Source organism: Onychostoma macrolepis, chromosome 16 (genome assembly GCF_012432095.1).
Source record: "Onychostoma macrolepis isolate SWU-2019 chromosome 16, ASM1243209v1, whole genome shotgun sequence".
Taxonomy (NCBI): domain Eukaryota; kingdom Metazoa; phylum Chordata; class Actinopteri; order Cypriniformes; family Cyprinidae; genus Onychostoma; species Onychostoma macrolepis.
Genome location: NC_081170.1, coordinates 27,830,277 through 27,851,405, shown reverse-complemented (window position 1 = coordinate 27,851,405; position 21,129 = coordinate 27,830,277). Strand labels below are relative to the sequence as shown.

The window sequence follows — 21,129 nt, the reverse complement described above, 5'->3', positions numbered from 1 at the left end:
TGGGTCAATAAGACCCATTTTAGCCTCATGGCTTAAAGGTTTGAGGCTAATTACCGGGGCCTGTTGATAGCCCTGGCTCGCACTGGCGGTGGAAAATCAGCTATTGTCTTCTCTTAAGTTCATGCAAAATACATCTTTTACTACTTTTTATATCCAAGTTACATCAAACATAATTTTGAACCTTATGTAGGTTTGCTTAATATAGGAATTAATAATGCAGACCATGCACAATGTTTTGTGAATTGGAATAATGAAATATACCACTGACATTTTCACTAAAGATGTAGAATTTTAGAGGAACTCTGATAGCGTGCTACAGGAAAAGTTCACTGCTTTCTCCTTCAATGTTGAGCAAGCAAGCTTGTTGGCTGCAGAAGGAGTAGAGCCCATCAACTTGTGCTATGTATTAAACAATGTGATTGCTAGCAGATTGCATTAAGGACCTATCATCCAGCACCATTCATGTTAGAACTAGATAAATAAAAGATACAAAAAAAAAAAACAGCAAATGAATACAAGGAAATTTATTTGCATAATACTTTATTTAGGATTGAGGACAGTGTTGTTTGACAAACACAGGGCTGTTTCAAACACCTATGCTAAATGATCTTCGGAACACATCCTTACATGGGACGCTCTCTGGGACGAGTGACAAACTGCCACCACAGGGGTGGGAGGTCTCCTTCCTTGCGGGCCGGGGGCAGGGCCTCAGATTTAGGGCCGTCAGCAGAGGTTTCAGTTTGCAGCTGCTGGACCTTTAAAAAATAATTTTAGAAGATTGTTAAGATTTGTTTTATCTTTCACAAATTAGCCTGATTAACCAGTGCCAGTATACGGGCTAAAATCTGACTTAATATTTGGTTTCTGAGGAAGATGTTGTCAATGAGCAGTTCTTAAAATGTAATGTACCGATAGCAAATACCAAAAACTTTCTATGAGGATCAATTTATAAATAAAAACATGTTTAGTGAGATTAATTTGTGTGTCCTGTGTGTGCCAGACGCCGTTACTGCTACAATATCTTTGTAGAAATCTGAGGAGTGATAGCATGTTTTGAGGCACTGGTACTTGCGTCATCAGTCAATGAATATTACAGAATAATGATTGTATAATATGGGGTTCAGGCAATCATCAACCTGGAGCCCAGCTAACAGGGAAAGTTCTCGTAACTTTGGCTAACGTTCTCTAACAGTTCTCAAAAACCATTCTTGCAGTAATGTTAGTAGAACGTTTCCTTAAAGTTATCTGCAATTGATAAACATTCTAAAAATGTTAGCATAAAAACATTATAATTGCATTGTTAGTGGAACGTTCTAAAAAATGTTAGTATTAAAAACGTATCTTCTGGAACAAGTTGGAAATGCTTGGTACATTCATGCAATTGATTATGTACAGTACAATTGTCTGTGGTTTCCTATATTATCAATTGCTAATGTTATGTTGCTCAAATATGGTTCTCTGACAAATAGACTTAACCCTCACAACATCTATCATGATTTCATCACATTAGTCATTAATTGCAAAATGGTTGAGCTACATGGTTACAGTTAACAGGGAATGTTCTCATAACTTTGGCTAATGTTCTCTAAAGGTTATCTCAAAGTTATCAAAAAAACTTTCTTGCAGTAACATTAGTAGAACATTTTCTTAACGTTATCTGCCCTTGATAAACTTTTTAAAATCGTTGGCATAAAAACGTTATCATTGCCTTGTTAATGGAACGTTTTAAAAACGTCATCAAAAATGTGTCTTGCCAAAATGAGTCGTAATTTGCATAGCAACATAATTTGTGTATCTAATGATATTTTCCCCCCTGGCCTGAGAGAGAAAAAACTTTTTGTTTAAAATTAAAATCTTACAATAGCTTAAAAGTCAGAAGACACTTTATTTATTCTCAAACTGTTTTTCTGACATTTGCAATAACCGTGAAGGAGAAAATGCACTTGCAAAGTGTAAACATGATCTTAATTCCCCACAAAATCATCTCTACTTGTACCGTGAAAAGGTGGGCGTGGCTTTGGAACGTACGTGCGCGTCAATCAAACACAGCGGGAAAGACAGACAGCTGCCATACATTTACAGTGAGACGGCGCCTGTCAGGTAAGTTCTGTGACTTTTGTTGGATATATTAATAAAATACGTTTATTATCACATTGACGATTAGCTTGATAAAATTATAGGTAGGTGATTGATTTGCATGAACAAGCAAAACTGCTGCTGCGGAGCGCTTACAACAGTATACAAATGTGTAACACAGGAATAAAGGTAAAAATACATTTGTGGAAGTCTTTAGACTCGCTGTTTCTCAGTGTCCACAGGGTTCCCGCGGGTCCTTAAATAGTCTTAAATTGTCTTAATTATGATTTCAAGAGGTCTTAAATTTGGGTACAGACCAGAATCGCGATACAGCTTAATGTGACGATTAAACTTCAAAAGGCTATAAATAAAATGAGCGCTGCACGTTTCAAAGTCCGGTGCTGAGCTACTTTGTGTTCTGGCGTTACCGTGGAAACCGTTCGAAAGCGCCTCCTGCTGGCAGAGAATGAATCTGCATGTTCAATAGGGCTGTTGTTGTGAGTAGCTGGAGGCTGTAGTTTCAGAACTGGATTTCTAGGACCCTATAGTTTTTTTTGTTTGTTTTTTTGTTTTTTAATTATTTTATTTTATTTATTTATTTTTTGCATGCATGTATTGTGTTTGTGTAAGGTCTTCCAGCCAGTTCTATCAAACCTTTACAATTAATCCAGAACGTGGCAGCAACATTAATTTTTAAGGAGCCAAAAAGAATGTAAGAGAGAATGAAGAACGTCACACCTCTCTCCATTCTAATTCTATTCTTTAAAAAAAAAAAAAAAAAAAACGAACACTAGCTTGCTCTATTCTTTTTCTATTCTGTTTTCTTTTTATTTATTATAGAATTTAAAAAAATCTCTTGCTACATGTACTGCATTAGGCTAACTGAGACTTGTTATAGCACTTGCATATCATTGCTCTTTTGTTGATTTTGATTGCTTCCATTGTCCTCATTTATAAGTCGCTTTGGATAAAAGCATCTGCTAAATGACTGAATATTAGTGGCTCATACTATTTTATAGCACTTGGTATTCAATTCTGTATATTATTATTTTTAAGGAATTATGTAGTTATTTAATTGCAGGGCTTGACATTAAGCATTCTCATGTGGTTGTCCTTCGGACAAGTAAATTTGTCATTTACTTGTCCGAGTATAAAAGTTACTTGCCCGGAGAGAAAAAAGTTAAATTGAGTTATAAATAATTATTTATTGTAGTTATACAAAACACATTTAGTTTATTTAGATTTTTCTTTTTAAATGAAACAATGAACAAAATAATAAAATGTGATAATACTATTATATTTTAAAATAAAAGTTAGAATTAAATACAAATACAATTATTTTATAGTAAACTTAATAAAATACAAATACTTACCTTTTTATATATATATATATATATATATATATATATATATATATATATATATATATATATATATATATGAATTTTCATCATTTTCAAACTTAGATTTAAAAAATTTAATTAGTTAAATTTAATCAGTCAATTAGTATAAGGCGACATTTGGGCTGTTACCAAACAAATTAAATCAGTATCAACAAAATTCATCTTTGCAATGCAGCAGAAACACAGAAGCTGCATCTGGAGTGGAATAGATATATTTACACACTGTTCATGCAGCTCTGAGGGAAATGGAATGCTTTAACCTGCAGTTACAAATGAATAAATAATGTTTTGTTACATAAAATGTTGAATACTGATATTTGAAATTATAAAAAAAAAAAAAAAAAAGGTGTAAATGTGAAATTAAAACCACCAGGTGGCGGCATCAAGTCACTGTTAATAAGTGAGTCATTGCGACTGAACCGAATCATTTAAAAGGTTGATTCATTCAGGCTCGAAACACCGTTATGTTCCTCAGAGACGCAAAACAGCGCTGTGGCCATGTTTGGAGTTATTTTTGTTGGTGAAATAGAGCAAAAACAGGCAATATGGTGTCTAAAACGTAAGTCTCTTAATTTTAACTTCTTGTTTATTGAACTGTTATCACATTTGTAATCATGATGGTTTTTGAAGCAAAAAAAAACGGCGTTCGATCTTCGTGTGATATTAACTATATTAAATGATATAAATGCATACATTTTCTTCCCCCATATCTTGAATTTTCTGATCATTCTTCATGCATTGTAATACTGAATCATGCAGTGTAAGAATGCACGTTAGCTAGTCTAACCTAGGCGACTTTACGTAATTATGCGTGCACTCTGTAGGTGTGTTTTGTTTGATTCTTGCAATATATACTCGTTAAAACAGCAATTACAAAATTATCGCAAACGATATATAAATCGCACACCCCTATAACAAAGGCTATATCACAAATAAAGGCAGTTATTATTGTTTTTGGTATTGACTTTTTCAAGTTACTTGTCCGATTGGGCAAGTAAATTCCTCTTTCACTTGCCCGTCCAAAACATTCACTTGTCCCGGACAAGCGGACAAGCGTTAATGTCGAGCCCTGAATTGTATACACTTAATTATTGTCCTAACCAACTCCTAACTCTAAACATACCCATTGGTAACCCTCTTGAAATATTTAACCTAATTTATTTCAATATTCAATATATTCTGGTTTAACCCCTTAACTGTCACTCACAGTTTTGAACACAGACATGATAGTGCACTATCCAAACTTATTTTTTTATAATTCATGAATGAAAACATTTTCCAACGTGATTTTGATGTACCATTTCCATGGTAATGCAATGTCTGATTTTAAAATGGGTTTCAAAGGATGAATTTTGAGATTTTAAGTTTTCAACTGATATATGATTTCTAAAGCGTGATAGAGAAAAAGGCAAAAAAGAAGACTTTCTGTGACAAAGGTCAGAACTCCTGTTATGATGTAGATTTTTCAGGTGCACTCTTGTCATAAATTAATCTATTACTTTTCCTACATAATTTATTAACAAAAAAAGTGGTAAAATACCTATTTAGGAGTCTTAGACCTTTCCAACGATATATAGTTTGTCATGATTAGATTAGGATTTAATTGTAAAATAGTGAAGTAAACGTAGGCGTCCCACAGGGTGGACGGTGACAGTTAAGAGGTTAAAATTCAGTTTTCTTGGAAAGAAGACTTGTCTGTGCGAGACTTGCATGTTTGAATCAGGTCTCCTCTGGAATAGATGGTGCTGTCCCAAAAAATAGGGTCCTATGCAGTCCTAGAACTGCAGCCTCCAGTATTGCAGGAACATTGGGTTGTTTTGTTCAGACCAATGCAAAATCGACCCATGTTTTACCCTGCAAACACGCAGAGCTGTAAATGTGAACTGGTGGATCGATAAGGAGATAATTCATTATAAAAATCTAAACACTAAAATGTGTTTGTATGTTATTTAATTAATATGTGACCCTGGACCACAAAACCAGTCTTAAGTGTCAATTTTTCAAAATTGAGATTTACACATCACCTGAAAGCTGAATAAATGAGCTTTTCATTGATGCATGTATGTTTGTTCGCACAATATTTGGCTGAGATACAACTATTTGAAAATCTGGAATCTGAGGGTGCAAAAAAAATCTAAATATTGAGAAAATCGCCTTTAAAGTTGTCCAAATGAAGTTCTTAGCAATGCATATTACTAATCAAAAATTTACTTTTGATATATTTACAGTAGGAAATTTACAAAATATCTTCATGGAACATGATCTTTACTTAATGTCCTAATGATTTTTGGCATAAAATAAAAATCAATCATTTTGACCTATACAATGTATTGTTGGCTATTGCTACAAATATACCCCAGCAACTTAAGACTGGTTTTGTGGTCCAGGGTCACATATAATAATTTATTGATAATTGTTTAAATTAATATAATTAATACTTTTGACTCATCCATTGTCTTAAAAAATGGTTTAAAGGCTGAAATGTGAAGTGTATAATTTTATAAAACTTTTTGTTTCGCGAAAACTTTTATCTGAACTGTAAATCATGCTTTTTACATTCATTTTACAGTTTACCATAGACATTGCCCTACCCTGCTCATATGGTATTCATTTTATTTGTGAAGGTCTTAAAAAAGGTCTTAAAAGTCTTAAATTTGAGCTTAAAAATCCTGCAGCAACCCTGGTCCACTAGTTTGCTTTTTCAATATACAAAAACTGATTTTCATTACACGTTCTTCTTCGAGTTATTAGCAAGATTAGCTAATGAATGGCCCGCACATTTTCCCTGCTGTTTTCCGTTACATGTAAAAGTTTAAAATCGGTTCGTCACAGTGAAATTCATGTACTTCGATATCAGATTTTTGGATTGACTGCATCCTGACTTTTTAAACTGCTCTCACGATTGGAATAAGAAAAAATAATGTGAAAATGGAAGGTTAGTCCACACATTACCAAATTAAAATTGACCATACATACTATAGCCGATGTCCGGACTTTTTTTTTTTTTCTCTCTTCTCTCGAGGTGTGTATTATAAAAGTTGCAATATTTGCCTACTAATGGTATTAACTGCTGCGGTCTGATCCCACTCTTCAGTGTTAAAATATTTGAAATGACCAATCAAATCAAAGAAGGCGGGCTTCATGTTCACAGAAGCCAAAGTTGCTGAGCGCGAATTTCAGTTAGCGAGATAAAATGTTGACTAAATATTTAATATTCGAGAACTGTTTTACAATATAAATGTTAAACGTCAGGTTTGCAAACTAATACATTCTAATTTCGCCGTTTTTAAATTTAATATATTAACATATTTCCGTGATGTATAATAGGCTAATAATTTGTTCTGTTAATGTAAGGGTGTAAAAAAAAAAAAAAAAAAAACATTACCCGTAAGATTAATAATGTAAGTGCATATATTGTGACTTAATTTAATACACTTAATTACCAAGATTTTCGGAAAATTATGATATGTGAAAGATCACTATTATCAAAAGCTCAGTTTTAGGAGAGGAAGAGACAGGTTAAGATAAGGAGACAGAGAAAAACAAACAGTGATGGATATGAGGAGAGAGCAGGTATTGACAAATAATCCGCCCACATGGTTTTAGATCAGAGAAATCAGAAATTTTCTTACATTTGGGATTTCCTAATTATAAAACCCAGTGCCTATAGTAACACCAACTGTGGTAATATAACAGTTTGTTAAAATGTTTAAAATGCAACCCTAGATCTTTATTAATCTTGTACAAATGTTACAGTAAACATGATTAATTACTTATCAATAATTATGAACAACTAAAATAATTTGCCAAATTCATTTCAAATGAATTGTCAATTTAAGTGGACTTTGATATCAAGTGTTCAGTAAAAACAGCAGTGGTATCTCGATGCATGTTATCTCATTAGTTAATAGCTATTGAAGCTTTCTGCTACGTCAGTGCTATGTTTCATCAATAAATTAACCTGTTATTTATCACAGTTTCTAATTAGTTTTTTCTTGTCTTTGACAGTGGTATTTCAACAATCACTCATGGAGTCTGACCAGGACTGGTATGATCATTTTTACCCTTTTTATGAGGACAGAAGTATCTCACGTTTCGGTTTTGATAAATCATTCAGCCCTAGGATAACATGTTGTCAGCTCAGGAAAAGATGTAGGAAATTGAAGAGAAGTGTGGCTTTAATCAGTGTGGTTGTGTCAATTTGTGTGAGTGTTTGAGACTTTTTAGATGCCTGTCAACACGGTTTTGGAGAACGTCTTTGAGGAGCTGATATCTGAAACTTTCAAATTTGCACCACATCGAGATCAGTCTTATCACAGGTTGGTGTTTTTCTGTTTTGAATCGGTGTATAGTTAATGAGATGCAAACCAGTGAAAGATTAATGGGAGAGTGATGTTAATACATGTAAACTCAAACTTATGGGTAGCCAAATCAATTAAGTCAGTGTAGCACATTCATTCATTCAAGTTATCACTTAAGTGATATTCTAATTTGTCTGTGAAAACATGTAAAACGGATATACATAGTGGTCAGTGTTTACTTGGAAATAAAATGTTACAAATTTAATACAAAGTTAATATCTTACATAGTATAACAAACATTTAAACTGTTATACATGTTGTTGATTGTAAATGGTTGTACCAAATTTCAGTAGTCAAACACCAGTGAAATTTCATGATGCTTGACACCAATGTTGATACCATATTAAAAACGTTTTTCTTTTTGAAGAAGAAAAAAAGAAAAGAAATTAGTTAATTATGATAATATTAAAACATGAAAACGGCATGTAGACTTCAAATATTGTTTACCAAATTGTATTACTGGTACTGGAGAAAGGCTGGTATTGTTGCATTTTTAAGGGGGATCATATATGACGTCGCTAAAAAGAACATTATTTTGTGTATTTCGCGTATTTCGTGTAATGCAATGTGTTTACGTGGTTTGTGGTCCAAAAAACATTATTTTCCACATACTGTATATTACTGTTGCTCCTCTATGCTCCGCCTTTCTGAAATGCATCAAATTTTACAAAGCTCATCGTTCTGAGAAGCGAGGCGTGCTCTGATTGGCCAGCTATCTGGTGTGTTGTGATTGGCCGCAGGGCTCGCAAAATCGCTAGCCCGACGTCCCGGGGCTATTGTGTTTTCCAGTCGGGCTACCAAAATGTATCACCGCCTGCCCGGTGGGCTCCTTAAATACAGATCTCCCGCGGGTCCTTATAAACTCTTAAAGTGAGTTGTATCAAACTTAAGGCCATAAAAAGTTTTAAATACGTTAAATGGTATAAGAAATGTCTTAATTATAATTTCTAGAGGTCTTACAGTTGGGGACGGAAAGACAAGAGTTGCGATACGGCAGTATTAAACTTCAAAAGGCAATAATGTCATTGAATAAATATGAGCGCTGCAAGTTTCAAGTCAAAACGCAGCGCGGATGTCTATAACTATAATTCCTGATAAAGCGGCTGTTTGTGTACAGCGTTTCCAGGGAAACCGCAATATTTCAGCGCTCCTAAAGCGCCACCTCATGGCAGAGAATGAATTTGCATTTCCAATAAGCCTTTCTTGCTGTTTATGGTCAGATCAATGCAAATATCAACTTTTTACGCAGCAAACACAGAGTTGTAAATGAGAAAGAAGTTATGCCTTCAAAAAATGTAAACAATTAAGACAGTAATATTTATACATTTTAAACTAACAATTTATATGCTTGATTTATCCCTTTTCATAAAAATAGTCTATAGTCTAAAATGCTGTTGTATAAGATTTTTGTTTTTGTGAAAACCTGTATCTGAACTGTAAATCATGTAATTTTATGGCTCAATACTGTATGTTACCATAGACATTGTCCAACCCCCCTCATTCTGTGTTCATTTTACTTGTACAGCTCTTAAAATAAATTGCCTTAAATTTATTTTTAAAAATTCTGCAGATACCCTGTAAATAGTGAAATAAGATTCCTTCCTTCATATTTGTGTATTGAAAATATTTTTGATTTGACATTTAAACTCCTATCTGTTTTTCTATATTAAAAAAAAAAAAAAAAAAAAAAAAGGTCTTTTTTTAATTTGGGCTAGTTAAATTAATTTTCGGGCTACCAAAATCTGAAGAGTACCTGCCCGAAGGGCTACCAGGGATTTTGAAATTTTGCGAGCCCTGGGCCGAATACCTCTAGCGTGAGACAGAAATGTTACGCCCCTTACTGTATTGTGATGGCCTTTCCCAGCGAGACGAGACTAAAACAATAAAATCCATTATAAACGAGGCATTTGTTGCATCCAGTGGGGACATAATTACTGATTATAATAACTTATACTGTCTTTTCACCCGCTGCATAAACATTACCATGTCTGCATTTGTGATCGGAGAAATGACAAAAAACTAGCACTATCATCAGTAGCAGAAACGTACTTACAGGCTGTGAGTCAGAAGCGTCAGACTGTCCTTGCAAAGTTGGAATTGCCCCACTTTATAGAAACAGCCTTTGTGCAAGCTAGCAAGCAAGGCTACTCTCTCCCAGGTTCAGGAAATAGTCCTCCGTAAATTGCGCCACACACACTCGAATATTTGGGTTGAACTCTTCTGGAACAGTGTTCCTGGAACTTTACCACTGATTTCTAGTTGTGCCCTCTTTTGGAAGCCCAAACAAAGTACTTTCGCTTACACAGTGAAACACAGCGTCTCCACAACATGGAGTGAGAATAAAAATCACGCCCCCTTTCTTTGCGTAAATATTTGGGCGGTGTGATCTCCCCACACCGTGACGTAGACATGTGGGCGTGTTTAAATGAGCCATTTTAGGGGGGCGTGGACAAGTCTTAACTTTTATAATCTCTTTGGTTTTAAGACTTTAGTCTTTAGAACTTCAGGGATCTTATCTATGCATGAACAGCTTGTAACACTCCAAAGAGAAAGGAAAACTTGAAATCACATCATATGACCCCTTTAAAATGTCAGTATTGGCTTGGTACCAAAGTACCGGTACTTTTGACAACACTAAGCTAAGACAAAGATTTCATTAAAAATATGACTAATTGCTTTTCTGCCCTTTACAACTAAATTTTTGGATCCAAGCACAAGTAAACTGGTGGTACAATAGGTGAACAAATCGTTATTGTTAGCATTCATTGTTTGAGTTATGAGGGATTCCATGTCAGTGATTCAGTGACTTGCTCACAACATGAAAGAGTCATTTGTCCCACCAGAAATGGTCTACAGAAATATTCACTTTACAGATGTTAAACAAAACCAATTTTGTGAATCAAAATCCCAGGCACTATTTCGTAAGCTATTTTGCAAAGGCATGTAGAGCGATGCAGTACATATAGTGAAGCATCCCAGTGCTTTTATTCTAAATCTCACAATGCATTAATACAACACTCTTGTCTTCTTTTCTCCCTGCAGTGTCTCCCGAGATTCTTTTCGGTCTGATGGCCCAGTATCTGAACCTGGACAGGCGTCATAAACTCAATCATTTAAAACAACTGTATTTTATACACAAATCTTTTTTTTTATTTTTATTTTTATACATGTTTCTAGGTCATTCAACAACACAAATTGTTAAATGTAATCCTATCTTTAACATCTGAAAATTTGCTTTGAAGTTCTAAAACATTTAATTGGTTCTTGTGTTTTGTTGCTGCAACTTGAATCTTGAAGATGCTTTTATTTGTTTTTATTGTTTAAAAGGCACTATATTAGATTGTTTGATATTAGAACATGACTGAATGTATTAAAACTTAACTCTAATGTGTACTGTATGTAACATTAATATTTCCTAGAGCACTTTATATGTATTGAACTGATTCTTGGTACATGTCTCATTGATTATATAAACATTGTTTTTAAATCCATGCTTGTGACTACATTTTCAATTGCTTTTATTGTTCATTTCTATTTCCAGATTGTATTTTTTAAGTCTTTAAAGTTTGATAACACTTGGCAAACATCTGTAACAGTAAATAAATGTTGCATGATCTTAAACATTAAGAGAACATTAAAGTAATGAAAGAATGGAATATTCTAATGTTTTGCATAACGTTCTTAGAACATTAATATAATGAAAATAGAGCGTTCTAATAATGTTTTTAATAACGTTCTTAGAACACTGATATAAAGAGAGACTGGAACGTTCTGAAAAACGTTTTTAATAACGTACTTATAACCAAACAATAATGTTAATACAACAACTACAAAACTGGACGTTTTGAACATTCTAAGAACATTCAAATATAACGTTTTCATAACTTGATGAGAGCGTTACGGGAACGTTCTCAGAACATTAGTATAATGGGAGTGGAACGTTCTTATAACGTTTTATATAGCGTTCTTAGAACATTAATATAACAAGAGACTGAAACGTTCTAAAAAAAAAACCTTTTTAATAACGTTCTTATAACCAAACAATAATGTTAATACAACAACTACAAAACTGGACGTTTTGAACATTCTAAGAACATTCAAATATAACGTTTTTATAACGTAAAATAATTAGCTGGGAGGATGCTCCTAATAGCATTAGCTACTGACGATGTATTTTGTTTCCTACGTAAGGAAATGTGACATTTTACAAGCAGTTCTAGAGTCTTTGCAACAAAACCCTGACTATAAACATGAGTTGATTGATGAGTTGAATGATTTAAAAAAAAAAAAAAAAAAGTATAGCTGAAGTTGAAGACATTAACACAGCACATAGAGAAGATGGTTCACACGGAGGTGGGAAACTAGCGCAACATAGCACAGTATGCGGCAATTGCAAACAAAAGCTGATGGAATGACAGGCTGTTACCAGTTGAGTGCAGCTGCAGTTTTATTCCTCGCTTGTAGAGGGCAACCTTAACTTTGTTTGAACATGGATAAATATAGTAGCTGAATAGAAGGAGGAGGTGGCTACCATTTGGTAGTATGCCAATGAGCTAGCGACAGCGTTTGAGCTGATTTATTGCGTTTGGGGAAGGAATCAGGGTATCTTCCGTCCAATCGTTTTTTAATTTAATATTGAAATCTAAAAATTTTTCATTTTTATGTTCAGGGATAGAAAACGACTAAACAACTTGAATATTCGATCTCTACATGTGGGTGGGAATGAAATGCCCCTCTCTGCTGATTGGTCAACCAAACATTACAACATAATAATAGTCATAAAAAACATAATACGAGTCCTCTGCTTCTATGGATTCTTAACGTGTTTATTTCTACTACGTTTTTATCTCTTTCTCTTCATCAAACAACCAGATTAACAAATGGCTTGACACAAACTGTACCGAGGTAGGGCCTAGACAGACCTTTCTTTTGTGTAGGCATAAATTCTGAAACCTGCCCGTGAAATATTAGTTTTTCTCATAAATATTAATTTACTTCGCACCTGCACTCACAACTACCTACTAGCCTACATCTTTGGCACACCACCAGATTTATTATAGCTAACCACCTATTAAAATTTGTGTGGCAAAGCTGCGCAATGCACTGCAGGGTGGGGAGAATGTATTGTAGACAAGCGCAGACCACTATCAATTTATGTGAACATAGGTAGTCTTAGACAATAAGCTGAGTTTAATTAATATTGAGTATTGGCCAGCCAACTGATTGCATACAAAACTGTTATTTTCTCTGCCAACTAAACCAATGTCACAGAACCGTTGTGTGACTGACTCGCAGTAGGCACATAGAGTGGTGTATCATTCCTGAATGAATCAGAGTCTTTGAAAGACCCATTATTATAGACAATTCAATGACCAATTATTATAGATAGCCACTTCACTTTATCCCTAAATGAATGAAGCATTTTGAACGAATAGATTGAATAAAAGGCTCCTTTATAAACAAAATGAAACACCTAGTAGCGATATTACTTTCATAATTCATGTATCATTTCCTTTTATTAATATTTCTGTATTAAAAATGTTGTATAAAACATTAATCTCATTTCATTATACATTTGTAATGGCTATGTAAATGCACGTCGTACAGCTGTCTGATCAGCATTAAACTCTAAATACATCTAAAAGCATCTTCAGACGTAGGATGGTCTCTGAATACTGATTTAATTGATAACAGCCTATTGTCATATTATTCTAATTTATTTGATGTAAGAATTTAACATTAAAGATGACATACAAAAGGTAAAAAAAAAAAACAACAACACTGAAAATCAGTTGCTCTCTATGGGAAAGTTACACTGGCTTATTGTTCGAAAGTATTATTTCAGGGTTTGGATATGTTCTTCATATGAACTCAAACGAGTTCACCTTCAAATCATGACGTCAAATTCACATTTCATTAAAGTCAATCACTGAAACAAGCACTCTGAGGAACAAATAGTCCCATGCCAGTGGGATAACAACATAATGATTTCCTAAATTTGTATAAAGCGCTCTATGAATAAAACTCAGAATAGAAAAATAATAGATGTGCTGTGAAGGTAAATTACACAAAGTCATTTCTTTTCATATCTGTCATATTATTTAATTTCCTCCTTTGTCTAAAACGCAGTGTATTGTCTAAAACAAAAGTTATGACTGCATGTTCACATAAAATTGATACTGGTCTGCGCTTCACTACAATACATTCTCCCCGCTCTGCAATGCGTTGTGCAGCTTTGCCACACATATTTTGATAGGTGGTTAGCTATAATAAAACAGGCGGTGTGGCAAAGGGCCAAAAGGCTCTGTCTCAGTACGGTTTGTGTCAAGCCAATCGTAATCTCGCTGTTTGATGAAGAGAAAGAGATAAAATGTAGTAGAAATAAACATGTTAAGAATCTGTAGAAGCGGAGGGCTATTATTATGTGGGGGTTTTTAGGACTATTATTATGTTGTAATGTTTGGTTGACCCATCAGCGGAGAGGGGCGTTTCACATGTAGAGATCAAATATTCAAGTTATTTATATTCGTTTTCTATCCCTGAACGTAAAAACGAAAAATGAAGCTGGATTCTTGATTTTTTGTTTTGTTTGTACAATTGAAAAACTAAATATGTGCCGTTTTTCATTTTTCAGATTTCAATATTAAATTAAAAAACGATTGGACGGAAGATACCCTGATTGGAAGGCCCTTGTTGAGAAACATTTTTTTCAACTGTGAGTATGTTTACTTTGTTTCATTCATTTATTTATGAAAGTTATTTTGATGAGCCATTTTGTTTAAAACAAAGCTGTTTGTTTGTTTGTTATCTATCAGGTAGAATAATAATTTAGGTCTTTTTGTTTGTAGAAGGGTTTTTTGGTTATGCTTAATGCGTATGTCAGCGTGGCGGAGTGAAGTGGAATCTTCATTGATAATGTTGGAAAGGATTAAAGTCGACTTGTTCGTCTCTCCGCCATGGAGGCGCTTTAAGGACTGCTTTGATGCTCTACAATACGGATTATAACATTTTATCAAGGACGTTTACATCAGTCATCACCTCTTTTGAACTTCTTCAGTGACTAACATAATTATAGACTGTTCTCTTTGACTTTTGCACATACAGGTGCTGGTCATATAATTAGAATATCATCAAAAAGTTGATTTATTTCACTAATTCCATTCAAAAAGTGAAACTTGTATATTATATTAATTCATTACACACAGACTGATATATTTCAAATGTTAATTTCTTTTAATTTTGATAATTAGAGATTACAGCTCATGAAAGTCAAAAATCAGTATCTCAAAATATTAGAATATTTACATTTGAATTTGAATAAATGACCATCCCTACAGTATAAATTCTGGGTATCTCTTGTTCTTTGAAACCACAATAATGGGGAAGACTGCTGACTTGGCAATGATCCAGAAGATGAACATTGACACCCTCCACAAAGAGGGTAAGTCACAGAAGGTCATTACTGAAAGGTGTGGCTGTTTACAGAGTGCTGTATCAAAGCATATTAAATGCAAAGTTGACTGGAAGGAAGAATTTGGGTAGGAAAAGGTGCACAAGCAACAGGGATGACCGCAAGCTTGAGAATACAGTCAAGCAAATCCGATTCAAACACTTGGGAGAGCTTCACAAGGAGTGAACTGAAGCTGGAGTCAGTGCATCAAGAGTCACCACGCTCAGACGTCTTCAGGAAAAGGGCTACCAAGCCACTTCTGAACCAGAGACAAAGTCAGAAGCATCTTAACTGGGCTGTGGAGAAAAAGAACTGGACTGTTGCTCATGGTCCAAAGTCCTCTTTTCAGATGAAAGTCAATTTTACATTACATTTGGAAATCAAGGTCCCAGAGTCTGTAGGAAGAGTGGAGAGGCACAGAATCCATGTTGCTTGAAGTCCAGTGTGAAGTTTCCACAGTCAGTGATGATTTGGGCTGCCATGTCATCTGCTGGTGTTGGTCCACTGTGTTCTCTGAAGTCCACAGTCAACGCAGCCATCTACCAGGAAATTTTAGAGCACTTCATGCTTCCTTCTGTTGACAAGCTTTATGGAGATGCTGATTTCATTTTCCAGCAGGACTTGGCACCTGCCCACACTGCCAAAGGTACCAAAAGCTGGTTCAATGACCATAGTGTTACTGTGCTTGATTGGCCAGCAAACTCGCTGACCTGAACCCCATAGAGAATCTGTGGGGTATTGTCAAGAAGGAAGATGAGAGACACCAGACCCAACAATGCAGATGAGCTGAAAGCCACTATCAGAGCAACCTGGGCTCTCATAACACCTGAGCAGTGCCACAGACTGATCGACTCCATGCCACGCCGCATTGCTGCAGTAATTCAGGCAAAAGGAGCCCCAACTAAGTATTGAGTGCTGTACATGCTCATACTTTTCATTTTCATACTTTTCAGTTGGCCAAGATTTCTAAAAATCCTTTCTTTGTATTGGTCTTAAGTAATATTCTAATATTTTGAGATACTGATTTTTGACTTTCATGAGCTGTAAGCTCTAATCATCAAAATTAAAAGAAATAAACATTTGAAATATATCAGTCTGTGTGTAATGAATGAATATAATATACAAGTTTCACTTTTTGAATGGAATTAGTGAAATAAATTAACTTTTTGATGATATTCTAATTATATGACCAGCACCTGTATAACATTTGCACAAGGACTTAATTCATAGTTTGATCGAGATGAGTCAAATGTTGATCTTAGATGAACATGTGCTGTTTGGTTGATATTATCACTGTTATGTTTGATGCAAAATGTGTATTTAGTTTCTCTACTATCAATGCAATTGAAAAGATTACAAGTTCAAAAGAACAGTTCTGTGGCTGCCTTATTTTATTGAGTAGATTAGATCATCGTTGATGTTGGAAACCCACCCAAAATCAGACGTATAACTATCATTGTTATCATTGTATTACTTCATTGTTGTATGCCTGTATTTATGTAGCGCCGTGGTCCTGTGAGGCACGACATTCCGTTCCCCTGTATGCCCCCGCATGTAGCGGAATGACAATAAAGCTAAACTTGACTTGACTTGACACGGTGAAAGCACTAGGATCACGAGCTGATTGCGTAAGTAAAGTGCGTACTTCGCTTTGAAACACGCAGGGCAAGAGACTATATACTTAAATTGCAGATTTTTTTTGCGTTGTGATGAGGGCACTAAACCATATTGCGCTGACCATGGCTTTGCCCAAATACCCACACTTGCAGTCTTTGCATTTGACCACTTTACTTAAAGTTGCTGTATGTAGGATTTTGACTCTACTAAAGCATAAAAATACCATAATATGTTTGCAGATATTTAAGAAACATGCTAAGTTAACATTCTGGTTTATCTGAAAAACAATGCTACAGTCAGTTATTCTCCTTTGAAAATGTGCATTCCGGCCCGGAATGTCTGTGTTTGTTATGGTTTGTGAAACCCGCCCACTGCCAGCTTACCCAATTGTATTTCGGCACCCCGAGTTGCCAGTTGGCGGAGTATTTAATTTCATTCATTGGCATGTGCGCTCGTTCCTGTTGGTGTCGTTAATCTGGCAACCTGCGTGTGCGTCAAGTCTGAGGAGGATGGGCAGGGTGAAACAAAACGTCACCAATATTTTGAATTTGGACTGCAATACCTAGTTCAACCGCTAGGTGTCAATCCTACATACAGCACCTTTAAAATGACGTATTTCCTGTATTTGGCCGAAGTCTTCAAGTGGGTGTGAAGACCACAAGTGTGTGTCGAACTTTTCATTACCTGATGGGACACATTTATAGCGTTGTAAAAATGCAAATGTTTACACAGCTTTATTTTAATTTTAATTTTAAATACTTTGCATTTTAAAATCAACTTCTAAATGTCTCTTCAGTAGTCCCTATAACATGACAATTTTAATTTGTGGTGCTTCTAATTAAATGATAAAAAGCAGTACAAAATAAATATCTCCACAACTCATCTTTGCACCAATAAAACGTAAAAACGCTTTTTTTCTACCAAATTATTTGTAATGTCTAATTATTATATTAATTTTCAACTTACATTAGAATGTTTTCCGTGACCTCTCACGAGATCTCGGCAAAAAGTCTCACGATTTATTTCCAGAACATGATGCATGATGGGATACACTTAGCCTCGAATAGCGCTCCAGAGCAGTATTCGAGATAGTGTGGATTTAGTATCTATTAAGGGCACTGCACTTTGGCATTAATGGGAATTAATGGGAAACAGTGGATTACATTTCAATTGAAATGACACAAAGATATTGTTACTGTTTGTTGTTCATTTATATAACCACACTTTTCAATCTGTGACTCATTATCACAATGTGTGATTACGAGTCACAGATTTTAGTTTCTATCTCTGCTACTTGGACAGTATTCTTTTTTTTGTTTTTAAATCATTCAAGTACATTTAGGTTTATAACAGGTCTAGTTCTCATCTTATGGACGGACAGGAATATTAGTTTGAGTAAAGCTGAAAATTCCTCCCTCAACCCTAACTGTCTCCACAATAATCTTCTGATACGTGCAGCACAACTGAGTGAAGAATCACTGCATTACATTAATGATAAATCTATTAGCAAGAGTGCTTTTCTTCCAAACAAAAAGTTGCATCGTAATGGCGTTAAGTGTGCTCAGGCCTGGAATGTTAAGTGCAACAGGAGTGCACGTTGATTTCATGGTGAGTTAAAGGACATGCAAACTAATTTTAGTTGTACTCCACCATTGAAAAATTAGGTGATGTCATTTAAACTCCCATGAGTGAGTTGAAGGTCTCGTTCAGAAACCCTGACAGCAAAGCATCTGGTTTGTGCAAAAGGCCACAGAAAGACATGATCATGCATACCTCTTTATCCCAGCTCTGAACCCGCAACTTTTTCCACTGTTCCCTCTTAGCAAAGTAATCAGGATACACGGATTTCTCTGAGGGATGCCAATGATCTAGACACCATTCAGGAACCTAGAAAAGCAGAAATGTAAGTGTACAGGTAATTAATAACTGAAAATGACATTACAAATCATGTAGCCTCTGGTATTTTTACACCTCCGTGAAGTTGGCCCCCCACCCATCACAAAATGTCGCAAAAATAGTCTCGTTTGTTTGTGCTTCGTTTGTGCCGGTAAAAGTTTAGTTTGTGCTGCTTTGGCTTTTAAATTATTAGACATTGAATTATAGGCGATGACGTCAGCAGCCCCCCACATGCTCCAAAATCACCCAAAATATTCTCAATCGTTAGTGCTTCGTTTGTGCTGGTTTGTGCAGGTAGAAGTTTCGTTTGTGCTGCTTTTTATTTGTTTTTTTTTCAACAATACAGTTGAAGTAACAAGGTAAGATCCAAAAGGATTCTAGTTAATATTCCAATTTATAACAGACACGCGGATCACAGGATGTGTGGAATGTAACACCAACTCCAAGGTAAATGTTTTTACTTGTTATTGTATGTCATTATGTGAATAAAAGTAGTATGTCATAAATACACGCACCATAATATGTTTGCTGCATCTGTGTGCTTATACATACACAAGCTGGGTGTGTGTGTGTGTGTGTGTGTGTGTGTGTGTGTGTGTGTGTGTGTATTATATGCATGTATGGAAACTCATGACTCAATTAAGTCAAAATTATTTTACTTGTGAAACTGAATTAAAGTGTACTATCGAACATCCATTAACACAAATAATGGACCTTTAAAAACTTAAACTTAAAAACACTTAATATTGACAAGCCATGGCACACCATTATGCCTTCAAGCCAAAAGTGCCACACAGAATAATAGATTTAAGTGCAAACTCCATCAAGCCTGACTTCCAGAAGAGCAGAAACAACTTCTCCAAGCAGGAGTAGGAAAACAAGGGTGTGTGGCATACAACAAAAATACTTGAGATTAAATGTAAACAGTGCAATCAATCTTTTGTGTGTGTATAACACTGCATGTGGGCATATTTTGTTTTTTTCTGACACTCCTGTCACTCCACTTCTCAGGTCGTCATACATCTCCCAAACACATGGAGACCTCCTGCAGTAGGCCACATAATGTCCAAGAGCATCCTGGGTTAAGCCTCCTTTGAAAGCAATGACTACCCTTAAACAAGGCTTGAAATTGTGACCATTTTGGTTGCGTATGCTCCCATAATTTAATCTGTGCGACCTCAAAATATATTTGGGAGCATTTGTGCGAGTGCATATAATTGTTGTAGTGCCTGTTTTCATTTCTCTAAAAACGTTCAGTTATGTGCCTTCTGTGTGCTGATACAGTGACCGGTCTGCCGTTCTATCAAACGTTACATAACTTCATCTTTACGTTCTTAAATTTAATGCAGATTTTAGATTGGTTAATATTAACTGTCAATCACTCAGTCACTGCTTTCCGCTGTCAGGTGACAGGGAGCGAACTACCGCGGGGAATGCAAAGGGCTGAAGAAGAGAGAAAATGAAAGGAAACACTGACAGATTTCTTTTGTAAACCACCTAAAGTTACAAATAATGGTGCTGGTGATAGCGATCATGTGGTGAATGTTGACCCAGCAGTCGAAAAGGCATACAGTTTTCGGAGAGAATGGTTGAAAGACTTCGAGAGGCTCTGCTATGAAAATGCACTGTGCTCTATGCACTGCATTCACTTTAAAGCCTGTGGGACAGAGTTTGCAGGTAACACTAACAGCATTCGCCACCGAATCGACACATTTTAAGCTTGAGAGCTTGGTTAAATACAGAGAGAGTGCTAAACACAAGAAATGCAGGGACAAGTGTGTGGCAAAATGTTCAGGATCATCAGGTTCAATCGTTAAGGCCTTTAAATTGTCAGGATGCTCAAGTAAGGGGCTGCGATAACATCGTAATTGTTGTTTTAACGATGTGCGATTTGACATTATCAAGTATATTGCAAAAACCAAACCAAACACCTACAGAGAGTGCACGCATACATGACGTGATGAAGTCCAGTAGGTTGGACTAGTGCGCGTGCGCATTAACAGTGCGTTTTCACTGCATGATTCAGTCTATTAAAATGCATAACAAAATTCAAGATATGGGGGCTTTGTATCATTTCATATAGTTAATATCACACGAACAGTGCCGTTTTTCCCTACAAAAATCAGCACGATTACAAATGTGATATTGATTTTATACAACAGTTCAATAAACAAGAAGTTAATATTAAGAGACTTACGTTGTAGATGCCATATTTCCTGTTTTTGCTCCATTTCGACAACAAAAATAATTCCAAACAAAGCCACACACTTTCGCGTCTCTGCGCAACATGACGGTGTTTTGTTCCTGAATGAATCAACCGTTTAAA

At 35.3% G+C, this 21,129-nt stretch overlaps 1 protein-coding gene across 1 annotated transcript in view; it reads right to left on the bottom strand.

The window, feature by feature from the left end:
- Window positions 1-523: 523 nt before the first annotated feature.
- Window positions 524-21,129, bottom strand: part of ndufb9 (NADH:ubiquinone oxidoreductase subunit B9) — a 51,714-nt gene continuing 31,108 nt past the window's right edge. The window contains exons 3-4 of the mRNA XM_058748008.1: window positions 18,681-18,794; window positions 524-755 (exon numbers count right to left, since the gene is read on the bottom strand). Of these exons, the coding sequence (XP_058603991.1) occupies window positions 624-755; window positions 18,681-18,794 (246 nt within the window). The 3' untranslated portion in view covers window positions 524-623. The remainder of the gene's footprint in view (window positions 756-18,680; window positions 18,795-21,129) is intronic.